Source organism: Mycteria americana, chromosome 22, assembly GCF_035582795.1.
Source record: "Mycteria americana isolate JAX WOST 10 ecotype Jacksonville Zoo and Gardens chromosome 22, USCA_MyAme_1.0, whole genome shotgun sequence".
NCBI classification, from domain to species: Eukaryota; Metazoa; Chordata; class Aves; order Ciconiiformes; family Ciconiidae; genus Mycteria; species Mycteria americana.
The window spans coordinates 3,862,415-3,881,075 of record NC_134386.1 but is presented as its reverse complement, the minus strand read 5'-3'; the positions used below and the strand labels follow the sequence as shown (position 1 = coordinate 3,881,075).

Genomic DNA, 18,661 nt, shown 5'->3' with positions numbered 1-18,661 from the left:
TTACACCTTTCATCTGTTTGTTGTACATTTTGATCTCTTACCTGCCACACACCTGCAGGTGTGAAAGCTGCAAAGTGTGTCAGTGCAAGTGGGAGAACAGGACACCGGAGTCAGCTGCTGCCATGGAGAACTGAACAGCAGAGTTTTCCCCAAAGTCTCCTAGTGAGCTCTGGCCTAGACTGGAGATTTACTGAGCAAGTCCCAAGCTGGTAAATGTTCTGCACAGGGAGCAGTAGCAGTATGTACTCTCAGATTATTTTGGAGTTGTTTCTCTTGCCAGTGAATTCTGATCTCATTGGAGGATTCTCACTGAATGTGAGGATTTGTTTAATAAGACTTGTAGCCTTTGGGCCACCTAATTATAATGCACTTGAAAGCAGTGGGTGTCATACTCTCTTTGGCTGCCTTAAAGGTATGACTTGACCATGCAGATGAAATAATTAAATTACTTGGAATGGAAAGTGTACATCTTAGTGTATCAGTTCAGTCTTCTCTTCATCTAACTTAGAAAACCGAGTTCTGGGCAGGCATGTTATGTGGAGTATTTAAAATGTGGTTTGAAAAATGTAGGTCGGAGAACATATATATGGCTAAAGGTGCTTTCTTAAGAAGAGGGAGTTGACTTTTTGGCAGAAGTGTGCCTTGTCTCTTAACGGAGCGGTGTGCTGTTCTGGGCCCACTTTTCTAGAGATGTCTGGATTACAGTAGTGTGGTATTCACAAAGCCATGAAACACTCAAGGATGGGACTGTATGGATATGCAAAAATATGTACTGAGTTGACTTTTCATCTCTTGTTCCTCCTGATGTTCAAAGTTCTGGCCTTGGGGTTGTTTGTCTTAGATTGCAAAAAGACAAGACAGGCAACATCTTAAATATGCTTAAGTAATCATTGAGGGACATGATCTTTATTGGAAGGCAACCTCTTTGTTTTACTCTTTTCGAAATGTGGATATGTTCATACTTACAAGAAAAGAACAAAGCCCAAATCCTTTTTGGGAAACAGAGCAAACTCTTGTCAGTCACATTTCCACAAGTCTCTTTATCATGACTGAAGTAATCCACTTACAAGAAAAATCGTGACAATTATATATAACTGCCTAAAGCAGAAAGGGGATTAATTGTTCTGTTCTGATTTTAACAGATATATTGAGGACATCATGAATTGGAATAAAGGTGGACCTGGTACTAAGAGAGGCTTTGGTTTTGGTGGATTTGCCATAACACCTGGAAAGAAAGAGGAGCCTAAGCTCTCTCAACAGTCTCATAGTGCTTTTGGAACAGCCGGTTCTTCTGCTGCATTTGCGAAATCGGGACCTCCTCAGCTGCCTTCTTTCTACAAAATTGGGTCAAAGCGAGCAAATTTTGATGAAGAGAATGCGTAAGTAGGGTTATTTCTTGTGTTTATCTAGCTCTAGATTTTAGTGTTTTAAAGTTTCCAAGGTCAGGGAAAGTATCTGTGACATTTATGACGTTTAGTTATTTAGAAAAGCCTGCTTAAGGATAATTACCCTAACACTGCATTATGGTGTAACAGAACCCCGGTAGCTTTACACCGATAGTATCAAGAAAAACTGAGCTAGTCACCTGCAGGAACTCCCATCCCTGCTCTGCAGCAGACTTTTGGTGTCACCCTGGACCAATTATTTACCCTTTTTCTGGGTGTCAGCCCATCATCTGTAAAATGAGAATAATAATACATCCTTGCCTTTAAATATATTTAAAAGATTTTGAGATACTATAGTAGCTCATGGAGAGCTCTCCTCCTCTAGCTTTCCCCTCCCTAAGAACATACCTCAGCTGAGCCTTGGTCAGCTCACTCTCATTCACGCTCTGGTGTGTTCAGAATTGGAGGCAAGCAGGATAAATTAGGGTGCCTTTTGCACAGGTGAACGTTCAACTCCGCATTTCTTTACTAACCTTTCTATTAGCTGCATAAATGTGTGGCATAGGAGGAAGGTCAGAAAAGCATCCTATATTCAGCAGCCTGGGCGAGCGACTCAAGAAGATCAGTTTCCTAACATCTATTTGCCCTACCACCACTTTTAGCTTACAACATGAATAATTGTAAATAAATAAGTCTCAACATCTTTTCCTGTGTACATACTGACTTTTATTATTCCATCTCTGTGTGGGAAACTTGACTCAACTCAGAAACCATGAAAGAAAGTATGCTGCTGTAGACCATGTGCTAACTGGGCCATTGTTCATTTCTTTTCAGGTACTTTGAGGATGAAGAGGAAGATTCCAGCAATGTTGAATTGCCGTACATTCCAGCAGAGAATTCACCCACTCGCCAGCAGTTTCATTCCAAATCAGCAGACTCTGACAGCGATGATGATCCTCTGGAGGCATTCATGGCTGAAGTGGAGGCAAGACCCGGCTCGTGAACTTTATTAATTTATGTGGCCATACTTCTCTCCAGTCAGGAGCAGCAAATTTCACTCCTGGCTTTGGCAGCTGTATTCAGAATGTCACTTACCTTTTGTTTTTTATGTAAAATGCTGTGTTAATTAGAATTCAAAGGTGGATTAGATAGGGAGAGGATGGATATGATTTACGATAGGTTAACTATTTAACTGTTTTGAGCATGTCAAGGCAATACAATGAAGAGCTTTGTGCGTCTCTGAATAGAAAATTAAGGTTTTGTGCATTTTTTGCTACCTGAATTGAAATGATTTGTATTTATTGTGAGCTGTTCCTTAGCTACAGTTCTGTTATTAGCTGGATTCTGTCACAGTGTTTTCAGGAGGAATGCAGAGAATGTATTTTTTCAACAACATTAACATGAAGTTACAGTATATAAATTTCACAGGTATTAGTAGGAGAATTTATTTAGTGTAATAGGATATGGAACAAGAGAAAGTTTAGTCCAAAAAGTGTTGTCTCTGTGGCATGGTGGTCTAGTTATGTAGGAACATTTTGCCGTTCCATGTTTAATCATCTTGGTTTTTTTAACGTCGTAATTTTATGACCTGTTAGGATCAAGCTGCTCGAGACATGAAGAGACTTGAAGATAAAGACAAAGAAAAAAAGAATGTTAAGTAAGTTCTCTTTTATAATTCCCATGCCTGCCTGTGTCTTGTATGGTGCTAAGAGAATTCCAATGCATTTTGTTGATGATGATTGTTCTGTAGACGATATAATATATACCTACTAAATAGCATTAACCAGCACATGATATCCCCAAGGGGTAAAGTTCTGTGTGATGAAAATTGAATAATAGGAGGGAAGAATCCATGGTGGCATCCTATGGTAAAATGTAACAACACTGAGAGTTGTCTCACATGAGAAGCCTTTCTAGACCACGCAAATTGAGGCAGCACATTGTAGTCCTACCACCTTCCAGATCAGCCTGGATAGTTTTCCGTCTTTCCCCATCCTTGCAGCGATCAGGATGATTGGTTTAGAATTGCATTTATGTGAGCAAAATAACTTAGTGCTGCTGTACCTGTAGTACTGGAGATTCTTCCAAACTTGAACTAGGTTTTAAGACATTCCCTGTAAACCTGATACATTAGGTAGCATGTGACAATTGGGATACTAAATTTGGAGTTTAAAAACAGTTTACATTTTTGCGGCTTATCTGTCTGGTTTGACCAAGGAAAATAATTATGCTGTTGATTCTTGAAATAAATGTCAGATACATTGGTAGAACTTGCAATGCATGGGGTTGATCAGGTTATACATGGTCCTGAAACAGAACACCGGATCCAAATCACCACCTGGGGAAGTTCTGAACTGGATTTGCACTTCCTGGCTCATACTCCTCTTCAGTTATGGGACTCTGTAGCATCGAGAGCTTAGACCAGAGTGGTCTTTAATGTGGCTTCTGCTGGGAAGACGGAGTCCTAATCTTTCAGTCTCGTTAACAGAAGTAAACAGAAGTCTTTGCAGGGTTGCTGTTATGGTTGGCACCAAATATGAAAACTCCATGGGTTGGGATTATAAATGTTACTGAGTTGTTAGTGTTGTGTCTTCCACGAAATATGGAGCTCAGCACTAATCAAATGAAGGTATGGAGCTGAGTATGTGGAACACTTGCAGGGAAGTTTTTTTTCTCCGCTTGTTTTTCCAGGGGTATTCGAGATGACATTGAAGAGGAAGATGACCAAGTGAGTTCCTATGCAGTCTTTCTATTTTCTTTTTTGGTTTTGTTTTTTTTTAACCTTCCCTCCCCAAATATATAACTACTAGGTACAAACAAAACTCCAGTATCACGCACAGTATCCGGACAATTCAGCAGGAAGCTGTAGTGGTTACCCTGCTGCCTCTACCCTTCTAGGTGTTTCACTAAAAAAAGGAAGAATATTAGGAGACAATTTCATTCTTTTTTACTCTGTTTAAGAAGATCTTTTTCAGTCAATTTGAATTTCAACTTCCTGTACAGGTTTTTCAGTATTTGAGGGTCTCATCAAATTTGAAATTAGCAGAACCAACTAGCATGGAGCACCAGTGAGAGGCTGTTAAACTGTGGCTATTTGCAGTGAAATTTCATGTCTGTTAAGGGCAAGAATCAGGCTTTTTGGTCTTTGTTTTCAGAGGAGTTCAAGTTCTGATTGAGGATTATAAGCATCACTGTAACAGAAACAATAAACGAAGAGGAAAGACTTCATTTCAAAATGTACTTTACTACTAAGTTGTAATTAATAACTATTGTGTTAGTTGCAGTAACGCAGAGCATGGAAGGGTTGTCTGGCGTCTAGGCCTTTGCTTCCAATTTGGTGAGCGTAGCTGTGCTAAAGTTTGAGCAGAGGTGACTTACACTTGTAGACAGCTGTTGTTCAAGTGTATTGTATGCATATCTATGTGACTGAGTGATAATTGGCCATGCAAATGAAAAAGCCAGATGAGTATATACATTTCTTTGTAATTGAACCTTGCTTTAAAAGTCTGATGTTAAATATTTGCCTGAAAGTCAAGTGAGACTGGTGTTTTCTCCATGAGAATGTCTTGGTGTGCCAGTGAGATTCTGTAAGACGTACATATTTGTGAGCTGTAAGGATGGCATTTGACAGTGGTAACAGTGACTGTTAACTTGGGCTTGTGTTGAAGGACTCTTCTGAAATAGTTTCTCTCCCGTTTGCTGTTGACTCTCTCAATGAAAAATAGATATATTTTCATTTCTTAGAGTCTAGTTAGGGGAAGTGGAGAAACTATCTTTGGCATAGTGTGTTTAAAAAAAAGTAAACATCGTACGCTTAGTAACATTGTGTTCTTTGTTTAAAAACCTGCAGCATTTGTACTTTGTTCATGTGATTCATAGAGTCTTCTATTGTTAAAGCATAACAAGTCTTGGTAGAATGATTTGTTAAGCAGACATGTAAGAGAAGAAGTTTGGTTTTTAAAAGCATTTTGTGGTCTAACTGACACTATAGTTGTTTTCTTCATTTGTACTTATTGTCCTTCTTCTGGACATAACTGTTGGTATTTATTAGGAGAACCAGTTCTAGTGAACTTTTTTTTTTCCCTCAATGGTGGGTGTGAGAGCAAACAGCTATCTAGTATATACATCATTTAAACAAATGTAGTAGTATTTTTGCATCCTATTGTATGTGATTTTACTGATATGTTTTGCTGCAGGAAGCTTATTTTCGCTACATGGCTGAAAACCCCACTGCTGGTGTGGTCCAAGAAGAGGAAGAGGATAACCTGGAGTATGATAGTGACGGGAATCCAATTGCACCATCCAAAAAAATCATTGATCCTCTTCCACCTATTGACCATTCAGAGGTAGGAAGTTTATTCCATTCTGTTCTGTCTGAGGCATTCTAGAAAGCAGGTGCTAAGCAGTAGATTGAAATATGGTTCCGTCCCTGTACATCAGTGTTGGCAGGTAATATTTCAGTGCTGAGCCACTTGAGTCATACTAAAACTCCTTCAAATGACTTCGTATTAATGTTCTTGCAGATAATTAAGAACTTTTTCTCAAAAAGACCCTTTCCCTCCAAAACTAAGTGTACAGAGAGAGAATCTTGAATCCTGGACTAACTGAGTAATTATCCTTGCAGATCGAATATCCACCATTTGAGAAAAATTTCTATGATGAGCATGAGGAGATCACCAGTCTCACCCCGCAGCAAGTGGTGGAGTTACGTCATAAGCTAAATCTCCGGGTAAGCTGGTCACAAAACTATCCTAGGATCTTCTTACTCCTGTTTTTTTGGACTGTCTTAGTAGTTTTAATGAAGATTTTCACAGGAAACTCCAGCTTTTGAATACCAAGCCTCTTGGATACCTTCAGTGACTTTGATTTAAGGGAGCTTGGTTTTCCTCAGCAGTTCTTGAAAGTCTTCTCTGGACTTGTCAAAGTGGGCACCCAAGTTGCATGGTTGCACTTGGGCTAAAGAACTAGGAATTGAAACTGGAAATATTATATGCAAGAATTAGTTCTTTGCCGTTTGTGACATGCTAGTGTGGTGCCTTTCTTTAAGGGAATTATTTGGGGAAGAAGGAGACCAATTATACAAGGAGGTAGATATGATGTTTAGTAGCTTGTGTTGATTGACAATTTATCTAAATTTTTATACCTGAAAGTCCTATCTACAGAACACATGTGGAATTTGCCCCTAGGTAAATTTGTGTCTATTCAAAAAATAGAAAGCCGTTTTCAGAGGTAGAGACACACTTTTTTTCATTTTTGTACAGATTGCTCTTTGTTTTTCTCTTACTGTTCATGAACAAGATATGTTTCTCTTTCTAAGGTTTCCGGTGCTGCTCCTCCGAGGCCTGGCAGTAGTTTTGCTCATTTTGGGTTTGATGAGCAACTTATGCATCAAATTAGGAAATCTGAGTATACCCAGCCCACTCCTATACAATGTCAGGTGAGTGCTGTTACTTCTCTAACATCTAAATGGAACTAATAGAACACATGCGAAGGTCCCTAGTCCATGTGAGGATGTATACAATTCTAGTTTCCTATATAGAGCTGTCAGGGAGAAGAATAATTTGTATTTTTCTAGGAAAATAGCTTTGATATTTTTTATATAGAAGTTTACATGCTTTTTTTCTTGTTAAATGACCACTGTAAATACAATTCTTTTCTGAAGAAATACTCTTTTCTTCATTTGTCTCTTGGTGAAGACTGAAGAACATGCAAGTGGCATCTCTTGCTTATAGAAATGTATGAAAGATTTATTTTTTTTTTTCAGAAGTTGTATTAAAAATAACCATAGCAGTAGCTGAGTAAAGAGCCATACATTGACAAACTTATTCCTTTAAACAGCTTATATTTGAATGTCTTGTAACTAGAAGAGGTATGCGACGAGGCATTTTTTTAATTTCTTTTGGGAGTTAGAATAAATGCCCTATGACCTGGACCATTTTAACTGGTCACTGCTTGGAGAGCCATGCATGCAAATGAGATTCTGCTGCATATGTAGATGGATTACCATAAGTAATTAAGGTTATCATTAATGTGATTATAACCACACCACTTCAGATGCTTTTCTTGAAGTGTAAAAAAAATGACATGCTGCTGTGTCCAAGGGATGTGTATTAGGACCTTAGTCCATACTCTTTGTAAAAACCTGTGGTTGAGAGATCCTTATAGCAATAGTAGGGACGAAGTGAGGACTTCGGCACTCAGGACAGTTACAGAAAGAATAGGCTCAGAGAATTTTTTAGCATTCTTACAGCTGGACAAGATGCGTTCGTGGACATGTAAATATATCTTTGGGATGTTGTACTGTGCCCAGACATTGATTTCATATAGGACACCAACAGTCATAACATGATAATTGCTTTCAGCCCTTAAAACAAACCAATTCAGATCTGAACTTGGCAATAAAACTGTGTAAACATCGATGTATGTTGCTATGAGTCCTCTGTAATGTGCTTTTCTCTTGTTATCTGAGTTTTCATGTAGTATCTAGCACAAGAATACGCTACGGTAGGCATAATATGGGTTTAGAATCTCCTTATTTTTAGGGTGTTCCAGTTGCACTAAGTGGCAGAGATATGATTGGGATAGCTAAGACTGGAAGCGGAAAAACAGCAGCCTTCATCTGGCCGATGTTGATTCACATCATGGATCAAAAGGAGCTTGAACCGGGGGATGGTCCCATTGCAGTAATCGTATGCCCAACCAGAGAGCTTTGCCAACAGGTAGGTTTATAGTAACCATATATGTGCCATACGGTGTTCTTATAGAAGAAGACAAAATTCTGGGCAGAAATTACCAGAGAACCTCAGTAAACTATTTGAAAAAACTACTCTGTGCCTTAATAGAGCCAATGTAAGCTCACAGTTCTCTCTTACACCTCTTTTTGTTGAAGGATCATGACAAATCTGAAATTGTAAATTTTTGCAGTGCTCCCATATTATTTCTAAGTATTAAGAATATTGTGGATGCATTGCCACAAATTGTATGTGTAAAAGGATAGAGCCTGCAGGTTACATTATGGTTGGATGCCTAAACACGTTTCTCAAATTATTGGAAATTGTCCACAAGTATTGAAGTATTCAGCCCTGAGGATTTCTGAATAATTTCATTAAGTTATTAGCTGAAAAGTAATAAAAGTAAAGAATCCAGGAGCTGGACTATATTCCCAAGGTAGGTATATTTTCTCAGATCTGTCTAACGTGAACCGTGATGTGCTTTGTTTAAAATTCTCAGATCCATTCTGAATGTAAGCGCTTCGGTAAGGCATATAATCTGCGCTCTGTAGCTGTGTATGGAGGAGGAAGCATGTGGGAGCAAGCCAAAGCCCTCCAGGAGGGGGCAGAGATAGTTGTCTGCACACCAGTAAGTACCTGTATGCACGCAGTACAATTTTTTGTTGCTTAACTGAAGCTGAGACAGATTTTTAATACCATTGGTGATGCAGAATTTGTTCTCTGATAACTGAAATCTAGGTTCTTCACAGGTTATCAGATGTTGAGAGCAAATATACTGGGATTATTTGTGTCCCAAGAGAAATTGAAAGACATTAGGTGTGATTTCCAATAGAAGGCAGAGTAGCAAGCAAGATCTGCTTGAATCAGCGTCAGTTGTCTGCAATACCAGCTTCTGATTGCTGAGCCGTAAATTCATGAAGAAAATTCCCAGAATGTCACAAACTTGAGTGCCATCTTACTGAATCAGTGTAGAGCCTGTGGCAGTAATACTGAAGGGTGGAACATTGAATCAGACTGGGTGTTGATGCTGAACCAGTGATTTAAATGAGCACCATTGTCAACTGACTTTGCTTATTGCAAAAACTAGTTATGAACTTGAGCAAAACTGAGCAACTAATGGTTGGAGGAAGTTTGTGGTTATTTATTGGGGTACTAGGCAAGAAAACAAAACATGAAGAACTCCTGCGCCACGTATTATGGGATTAAATAGCCAGTTCACAATTAAAATTTAATTGTAATGAAGACTAGGGAATTTTAGGATCTCAGTACTGTTAACCTTGAAAATCCAGTCCTAAAATTCAGCTCGTCAAGTATAGTTGATGAGAGTTTCAGCAATCTGTTTCTGTAACTTGAATACTGACACTTACTTCTAGAGTGAAGCCTTGAGATGTTTTCTGTTCTAAGTCTCTGGTAAGTGAGGATAAAAAGCAGTTAAGTGCTTGAAGGTTGCATATATTAACATTTTTTAAAATATGCTTTAAAAACTTGGCTTTTTTTTTTTTTAATAGGGTCGTTTAATTGATCATGTGAAAAAGAAAGCTACAAACCTTCAAAGAGTCACTTACCTTGTGTTTGATGAAGCTGACAGAATGTTTGATATGGGTTTTGGTATGTAATGAACAAAGGTCACTGTTTTGGAAAGCAGTGGTGTCTAGTTCCCAGCTTAGTAGGACTGTTTATAACCCCTGTAGCTTCATATACTTGAAAATACATTAAGGAAATACTTTATAGACAAAAGTCGTATTTCAAGGTCTAATATCTGTTGCTATGAAGAGATCAGCGAAGTCCTGTTGACGTTGAAGTCCAAAAACCCTGATTTTTATCTTAGAGCTGCTGAATAACTTTTGGGCAAGTCACTTCTGTGCTTTGATTCTGTGTGTACAAACTAGTGGTGTTAAAAGAACTTTATTGGAAGAGGTTTGGTCATTCAGATCTGGATGGTTTTGAATATGTGCTCAAGCATCATGGGGACATAGCAAAGATTTGACAGTACTGTAATACCACAAACAGAGGGAGACACTTGTAGGATGTACAGGGTATGCACAGACTCAGCTAGGATCTTTGCTTATGGAACTTTTGCTGAAGGAACTTCCAAAAGTTTCTTTGTACAGCGAAGGGACTTCCATTGTGCAGCAAAGAGCACCTGGAAGTCACAGTATAACATTAAATACTGAGTCAGAGGCACTCATTCATTCTATGGTTGTTAAATAAAGCAATGAAGTTGCATTTTGAGTTATTCTACTAAATAATGAGCGTACAATGTTGATTAGAACATTTTCTCTCTCCTTTGCAGAATATCAGGTCAGGTCAATTGCAAGCCACGTACGTCCTGACAGACAGAGTGAGTATAAGCGTGTTTCACACTAAACTCCTGAGAGTCAAAGGAGACTATATGGTGGGCTACCAGTTAAGAATCTGGAACAGAGCTTGGATTTCCTGTTCTTGACACAACCACGCAATGAGGCTTTCACAGGAGTCCACTGGTGTTAATTCTCAGTGTGGGCTGTTGGGAGGGAGCGCTTGTGAGTGTGGTTAAATACCCAAGTCTGTAATCCCTCCACAGACTTTACTCAGGGAAAAGATGATTAGCTGAATTAATATTAGTATGCTTTGAGATCCTGTGTTCTAAGCTGCCATGAAAGAACGTTCACAGCAGTGCCACTTATTATCCACATCGTGTTTCAGATGCCATGAAATGTGTTTGCACTGTGAGGTATTCTAATAGATAATTCTAATTGATAATTTTCATTAGAACTGGTAAAACACACTGTAGCTTCAGATCACTGACATCTAGCACAGTTGTACAGGTCCTCATTCACAAGATCTGTGCCGTGTTAAAGAAAATGTATTTTTCAAGGAGTTCAAATACTGTTTTTCTTCTAGCCCTCTTGTTCAGTGCCACTTTTCGTAAGAAGATTGAGAAGTTGGCTCGAGATATTCTGATCGACCCAATTCGAGTTGTGCAGGGAGACATTGGAGAGGTAATTCCACATTACTTCTGAGACAGTCGGAGAAATGAACCATTCCCTTTCTGTTGTCTGGAATTTATGTTAAACCGCAGTAGTCATCATTTATATTTAAGAGTACATACTTTGTGCTTAACAAAAAATAGTAAGGCTTTGGTTTTGTTTTGGTTTTTAATTTTATTGAGCTTTCTTTCTGCCAACAAATATTCTTGTAGTGATGGGAGGTTTCACCAAGGAATGAAACAACATTAATGCAGCGATTGATTTTTTTTATTATTATTATTATTTTTATTTTTAATTAGGCTGAATCAATGGGTATATCCTTTTGTTTTGTCTCAAAACTATAAATAAATTACAGCTTTTGCACTGAAGGATTTGAAACTCATACTGTAATGTCTTTCAGCTGGTTTATGTGGGAATGTTGATTCTATACTTGCTTGACAGTAGCAGCTGAGCTATTAGCAGACTAGGATTTGGTAATAAGTCGATGAAGAGGGCAGATTACACTTGCTGTGAAGAAACTTTGCTTATAATATATGAAAACTGTTGAGAAGTTTTGCAAAAAGCCCTCAGTTCTCTGCATATTTTTTTTTTCAATCAGGAATGTGAGGTATCCCTTTATAACAAAAAATTAATGGCTACCTGAAGCCCATTCTTTGTGGGAAAATGTTTTTCCTAAACATTGCTTAAGAAAGGAAGCAGCTTTCCTAGCTCAACCACATAGTTTCTTTTCTTTCATCTAAATTATTACTCTATTATGAGAGCATCATCCTTGAAATCATTAATATTTAAATGTGTAAAAACTAAATCTTTCAGAGAAACTTCCAGATAGTGCTGTGTGCTCCACTGCACTTTTATGACTTGCCATACGGAGTGTGTAGGGAGTCTGTTTATACCTCCCCTCTTCCTGACTCGAGGACACATCACCGCTCACAGGAGTACTTTCTCTGATCTGCATATGAATAACTTTTACTGATGAGCATCCTCTCCATCTCAGACCCTGCTCTTGCACAGTCTATTTTAGATGTTAATAGCATCTGTGGCAAGAGCATCTAAATTGCAAGTACCCGTCTTTAGATCAGTAGGGTGCTAAACTGCATCATGTCACAGACTGCACTTTGCCTCTCTCAGGTCTAGCAAAGAGTAGCTCATTTAACCCCTGCCTTTTCTGCACAGCAAAAATGAAGCGGTCAGCAGTTAGACAAGAGCTGAAACCTCTTTTAAAGGAGAATTTTGGTGCCCTGCTTCTCCACTTTTTATTCTCACACTTAGTTTAAATTCCTGGGTTATTCTGCCATCTGTGTTTGTTTGCCATTCTGTCCTTTCTATCCTGCATTATTGCTTGTCTTATTTCTCGCCTTAGGCAAATGAAGATGTTACTCAAATTGTGGAGATTTTCCCCTCTGGCCCTAGCAAATGGAACTGGCTGACTCGACGCCTCGTAGAGTTCACATCTTCTGGGAGCGTTCTCCTCTTTGTCACCAAGAAGGCAAATGCAGAAGAGCTGGCCAATAACCTTAAGCAGGAGGATCATAATCTGGGGTTGCTTCATGGTGACATGGACCAGAGTGAGAGGAATAAAGTCATTTCAGAATTTAAGAAAAAGGGGATCCCGATACTGGTAGCTACTGATGTGGCAGGTATGTGATGTTCTAAGAAACGGCAGCTCATACAAGTTGTGGATATCAGCAGAAAGGCTAACGCATGTCAGTGGAAGGCAACAAGGTTGGCTTCTACACCTGCTGGGCACTGTGTTCCAGATGTTTTTTCAGAAGTACACAGTGTTAGCAAGGGGTTTTGGTTTTAAAGTCTTCTAATGGTGTTTAAGTTACAGTGTGACAGATACTTTTTCATATACAGAAAGAAAATAAGCTGTTTCTTAAGGAAATGGTTGCTATTCATTAATCAGCTGACACATTATGCATGCTTAAATGAAGAGGAAATGGACACACTTGAAGCCTTCTCTAGAACAGCTTTTGTACCCAGATGTTTAGCTGAACTAAGAGTGAATTTCAGTGGCCTTTATTAAAGCCCTCTCTCTTCGTTGGAATAACAGTCATTTAAGGAGATCTCTTCCATCTCCAATCCTGTGAACTTGGGGATCGGTGTAACTTATACTACTCTTGGAGAAGATATTGCTACACTTAAGATAACAAAGAGTTTTAGCCTATGAAGGGTGCCTTAACTGGGGTGTGTTCCTGTGGAAACTCCTTGCATATGCTGGAGCAGAATGAAGTGATATGCTGGTATGAATGGGGTTGCTTTGAGTTCATTCAGGCTAATCATGCTTACCGCTATATTGTTCTTTATTACAGCCCGTGGGTTAGATATTCCTTCCATTAAGACTGTGATCAACTATGATGTGGCTCGGGACATAGATACGCACACCCATAGAATCGGTCGTACTGGCAGAGCAGGCGAGAAGGGAGTTGCCTACACTCTGCTGACTCCCAAAGACAGTAACTTCGCTGGTGATCTTGTCAGAAATCTGGAAGGCGCTAATCAACATGTTTCCAAAGAGCTGTTGGATCTAGCAATGCAGGTACGAACAAGCAAAACTCCTTGAGTAGAGGAAGGGTCCTTCCATGATTAGCACAAAATCAGGAGCTCAGGGACTTGTTTCCGGTTCCATCATGTGTTCGCAGTGACCTTGTGGCAACCTATACTGTTTTTAAGTAGGCTTTCTAGTGTTTTTAATGGCCTGTGAAAGAATCCATGAAGACACGAAGATGTAGGAATGCAGTATGTAATCTATTTTGGGGTGAGGCACTGCCTAGGAAATTAGGAGCTGTAATTTGCCTGATGCTAGCAGAGCACTCCAGCTCCAGTTTCTCATTACAATCAGATTTTCGATACGCATTTGTGGCAGGCACCTGGGAAATGCAGCTTAGTTGAAAGCTAAACTAGAAAATAATTACAGGGACATTCACTCTGTGAAACGGTTGTTGCTTGATCATTTTACCTGCTTGGCAGTGCTGTCTGGCAGGCTTGCTATATATAGGTATGACGGATAGCTGAAGCAATTGTACTTGCGCCACTGTGCTCGTCAGCTCTTTAAGTTCTTGTCTTTTGCTGCCCGTGTAGCTGCAAGAGAATGAAGGCTTTTTGGTAATTCCCAAATTCAGAGATGGATTAGCATGCTTGTGGCTTCATTGCCAAGCAGCTTGGGCACTAGCTGCTAGACCTAAATATTTTTCCCGAGGTACAGAGGCAGCATTTTCAGGAAGGGTCAGAATTTGTGAGGCAGAGCACCACAAGCTGCCTTTGAGAGGAGAGTATAGAAGCTAAATGGCTTGGCTTACTGGCTTCTTCAGGTTTGAAGAAACTATAGGGCATAAAAAGAGGTGCAGCCAACCATTATTTAGAAACCTGGTAACAAGAGGAGGTCTGGTTGGACTGCCCTTTGCAGGCCACTGCTTGTTGCAGGAAGTTTTGCTGTGACAGAACCTCATTTCTCCTTAGTCGGGCAGTGGGCTAAATCAATAAAACCCAAGTATGAGCAAGTGCAGAGCTCCCAAGTGAATGGCATTAGAGATTGCATTTATTCCTGGGTTTATTAGAATGCAAACCCCCAAAACTTTAACATGGATGAAAGTTTAGGACAAAAAACTAGTTTTCATAAAAAGCATTTGTAACAAAAAGCTTCACACCCACATGACAGAACTGTCTACAGCTTAGTTTTAAAGCGCTGTAGTCTGTCACATCCCATCTCCTTGCAACAGCTGTATTGTTGAATGGGAAGCTGTGTATTTATATTTTTCTTTTGAAATGCTCAAAATCCTTCTTTTCTGAGCCTCATTACATGCACTTATGAAGCTTCTTATTCCCTGTGTTGAGAAGTATTTGTCCTTCTTTTGTACAGAATCCGTGGTTCCGGAAATCACGTTTCAAAGGAGGAAAAGGCAAGAAGCTGAATATTGGTGGTGGTGGCTTAGGATACCGTGAACGTCCTGGTCTGGGATCAGAAAATTCTGTAAGTAGAAGTTGTTTACAGATTCTTGGAACTTTTAAACTTAGTATTGACTACTCTTTAATTTAAAAAATCTTCTTAGTACTGGAGTATAGCCTCTGCTTTCAAAGTTTTTCATAGCTCACAATCTTTCAGAGTTAGTATCAGAAATATCTCAAGTGAAACTGTCCTGTGCTGTTATCCTCTTGACAAGAGCTGCCTTCTTTAGGGCCAGAGTGATCCAGAAGGTTTGGAGATTCTTCCCAAAATAGACTGTCAATGCAAAATAAATGCTTATAAATTACTTGAAAAGCCATTTCCAGGCTGATGCTTGGCAGCAAAAAATTTTGCAGCATTGGGAACACTTACTAAGGTATGTCCATGCTTGGAAAACAGCTCATTGCCAATGTGTACGGGGACAGAGTGTAACTGTAGACATGTTGAAAACACGTCATGTTCAGCATCTTTCCAAAAGTCACAGCTGAAGTCTTGTTCACACTTTGTCTTGGCTATGACTTCTGTGAAAATCTCCATTTGATTGCATTTTGCGTTTGCTTGTACTGTAAAGAGCTGGGAAATGCAGTTATACTGTTGACTCGTGAGTCATTAAGCCTTACTGCATCTTTACTTTTCTGTCATCCTCAAGGTCATGGGGCAAACTGTTGTGCTGCTCAGTGCTCTCCAGAAGTTTGTCATCCTTAGTAGATGTATTTCCTGAGTGCAGGGTCAAGATAGATTCGGAGAATGGTTGAATTGAAAGTGTCTGTGTTAGATAAATCTCTCCAGTTGTCCTTTGTCTTTTTGCATAGGACCGGGGAAACAACAACAGCGTGATGAGTAACTATGAGGCATACAAGCCATCCACTGGGGCAATGGGAGACAGACTTACGGCAATGAAAGCCGCTTTTCAGGTTGGTTTGATCACTTGTACTCCAAGTTCTAACTCAAGAGGAAAGGACATAACATGGAAAAATTTTACTACTGATGATTCAAGACAGGGTTTTTTTTCTCCCCTGAAAATGCAGAAACCCTGTTGACTTCAGGGAAGTTGATTTTGGTAGTTGTGGCCATGTCTTATCCACTTGGAGCACACACTCAGCCTTGCAGTCCAAAGCGGAAGAATTAGTCCGCAGGCTGGACTGAACGTGTTTGCACAAAGTTAATTTGCTAAACTTACTCTGTTTTCTGCTGCCTCTTTGCTTTCTTTCCCTTCTAGATTCTGCTCCTAGGCTTGATCCTATTTAGGCTGCTTAGCAGCAATAGTGTAATTGCAATCAAAAGAAACAGGGAACAGCAAAACCCTTTCTCTTCAGTGTAAAAATTAACCCCACAATATAGGAGTTCCCTTGTTTCTGTGGTCTGGTAGCAGATGTCTGTTACTAATTCTGTGTTTGTAAGCACAGCAGGAATGTAATCACTCCAAGACTGACTTTTTATAGGAACTCTTTTTCCTAGGGGCTCCCCAGAATTCAAGACAGGCTTGTGTATGCATGATGACTGCATGTTTTGTGGTGCAGTGTAAGGCAAACATGCTCTCTTTTGTCTTTCTATCTCTTTCCGGCAGTCCCAGTATAAGAGCCACTTTGTTGCTGCAAGCTTAAATAATCAAAAGACTGGTAGCTCCGCTGCTGGTGCTAGTGGTTGGACCAGCGCTGGGAGCTTGAACTCGGTACCGACGAGTTCAGCACAGCAAAATGCTGCAAATCCTGACAGCCCAATTGCAGCCGCCGCAGCAGCAAAGGGTGTTCCAGGTTTCACCAGCACGGGGAATTTGAGTAGCGTTCCCACCTTTCCAAGTGTCGGAGTACAGGGCTTCAACAACACAAATGCCAGCACCAACAGTCGAGAAGGCATCGGCGGTGGCGGCAGCACCAGCGTTGCTGGTGGTGGTGGTGGTGGCGGCAGCAGCGGTGGCAGCGGCGGCAGCGGTGGTGTTGGCGGTGGCGGCATTGTCAGAGAACGATACAACGACAACCGGAACAGTCGCCACAATGAGGTCCCACGCCGTGGAGAGGGTGGCGGTCGCTACAATGACGTGCAACGCCATGGAGAAGGAGGCGGTCGCCACAGTGACGCTTACCGCCACGGAGAGGGCCGACATGGCGACAACCATCGTCACGGTGAAAGCCGGCACTTCGCTGATGTGGGCAGTGGCAATCGCAATAATGGTGATAGCAGGAATAGCAACGAAGGTAGGAACAACGAGAACAGGAATGGTGAGAACAGGAAGGATGCCAACAGCCGAGACAACAAGACAGATGGTTTTGCTGTCCCAGAGCCCCCAAAACGTAAGAAGAGCCGGTGGGACAGTTAAAAGCTGGTGTTTCACAGCCTGGAATCTCTGCAGGTAGTGGTGTCTTTTTCCAGAGGATTTCTTGGGGTTTTTGGTAACTGGTTGTTGAGCAGCTGGGGGAGGAGAAGGAAACCATGAAAACTCCCCATGCAAGTCTGGGCTGGTACATCTGCGGACAGATTCACTCTAATGATGTGTACACACAATGCTTAGTCAAAGAGAAATCATTTTGATAAAGCTCCCTGGGTTCTGCTTTTAAACATTCAGTGCTCAAGTGACTCTCTGCTGGATTTAAACAGATCTTCTTGACAAGAAAGAAGCTGTTTCACGTCCTTGGAACGTTAAGAAACTGTTGTCCATAGAAGTATAAAGTAGTCTTTTCTTAACCAGCGTTCACATTTAAAAAAACGGTCCATCTAGAGATGCTCAGGACCACCTGTTTAAACATTAATCTTTCAGCAATTTGTTCAGTATGGTGAGTTCTTCCCCAATCTCTTATTTTCATATATTCTCTTATCCCCAAATAATTTGGCCTCCAGGTTGCCCCTTATATCTCTCCCCATCAACTAAGAATGTATCAATTTGCATTGCTGAAGGTGGGATGAAGCAAGTTGATTTTTCTTTCCTTTTTTTTTTTCTTTTTTTTTTAATTTTTTGTTAAGCTGTTCAAGGGATCGTTCTCCAGCCTAGCTAACCACAAATTCACGTGTAGTATAGGACAGACTCCCTGGCTTGTTTGTGGTCAGTACATCAATCCCAATCCCATTGCCCAGGTATTTTTTTCTTTTAAAGAACCTCTTCTTTCCTAATAGCCTTCGTTTTGGTGGAAGCCTGCATAGCAAACTTGTCTCTCTGCTGTGCCTGTGCGCCCTCTGTTATGAGAGGGTTGAGTGCTTTCTTCAAATTGAAAACAAAAAAGGGAAAAAAATGTGGATACGCCACAACAATCAGAGGCTGGTGCCCCCCATGAAGCGTAGCTAAATGAAGAGGCTTCGTTCAGAAATTCAGGGACCTGCTGCTCAGAAGCCTTTAGGGAGAACCTGAAAAGCGATTGATGAAGTGGAACAGCTCAAATATCGCCCCAGATTGGACACGTAGTTAAAACTGTAAAATCTTGCTTGACCGTTTTTAACTCGTGTGTATTACCCGTTTTTTAACTTTTTTTTTTTTGCGCCATAAAGGTAAGGAAGAACTCTTTTGTTGAAACATGTCAGCACCCACCTCTGTCTTGTTTCTACTGAAAGAAGTACCAGAAACTGTCAGGTTTTTGTGACATTGTGATGTTTTCTTTATCAGCTGTGCATTTACTTTCTGCTTGCTCTAGTAAATGTTTTATT

At 40.3% G+C, this 18,661-nt stretch overlaps 1 protein-coding gene across 5 annotated transcripts in view; it reads left to right on the top strand.

Moving 5' to 3' along the window:
* Positions 1-18,661, top strand: part of DDX42 (DEAD-box helicase 42) — a 20,482-nt gene extending 1,821 nt beyond the window's left edge. For 3 of the 5 annotated variants that reach the window (XM_075522952.1, XM_075522950.1, XM_075522953.1), the window contains exons 2-18: positions 1,143-1,379; positions 2,220-2,370; positions 2,981-3,042; positions 4,077-4,113; positions 5,582-5,731; positions 6,010-6,114; positions 6,703-6,822; positions 7,928-8,104; positions 8,616-8,744; positions 9,625-9,724; positions 10,410-10,457; positions 11,000-11,097; positions 12,446-12,722; positions 13,398-13,624; positions 14,945-15,055; positions 15,841-15,942; positions 16,596-18,661. In XM_075522952.1, coding sequence (XP_075379067.1) covers positions 1,159-1,379; positions 2,220-2,370; positions 2,981-3,042; positions 4,077-4,113; positions 5,582-5,731; positions 6,010-6,114; positions 6,703-6,822; positions 7,928-8,104; positions 8,616-8,744; positions 9,625-9,724; positions 10,410-10,457; positions 11,000-11,097; positions 12,446-12,722; positions 13,398-13,624; positions 14,945-15,055; positions 15,841-15,942; positions 16,596-17,345 — 2,865 coding nt within the window. In that variant the 5' untranslated portion in view covers positions 1,143-1,158 and the 3' untranslated portion in view covers positions 17,346-18,661. Of the gene's footprint in view, positions 1-78; positions 210-1,142; positions 1,380-2,219; positions 2,371-2,980; positions 3,043-4,076; positions 4,114-5,581; positions 5,732-6,009; positions 6,115-6,702; positions 6,823-7,927; positions 8,105-8,615; positions 8,745-9,624; positions 9,725-10,409; positions 10,458-10,999; positions 11,098-12,445; positions 12,723-13,397; positions 13,625-14,944; positions 15,056-15,840; positions 15,943-16,595 lie in introns of those variants that run through there. The other 2 variants (XM_075522951.1, XM_075522955.1) reach the window with 2 other exon arrangements.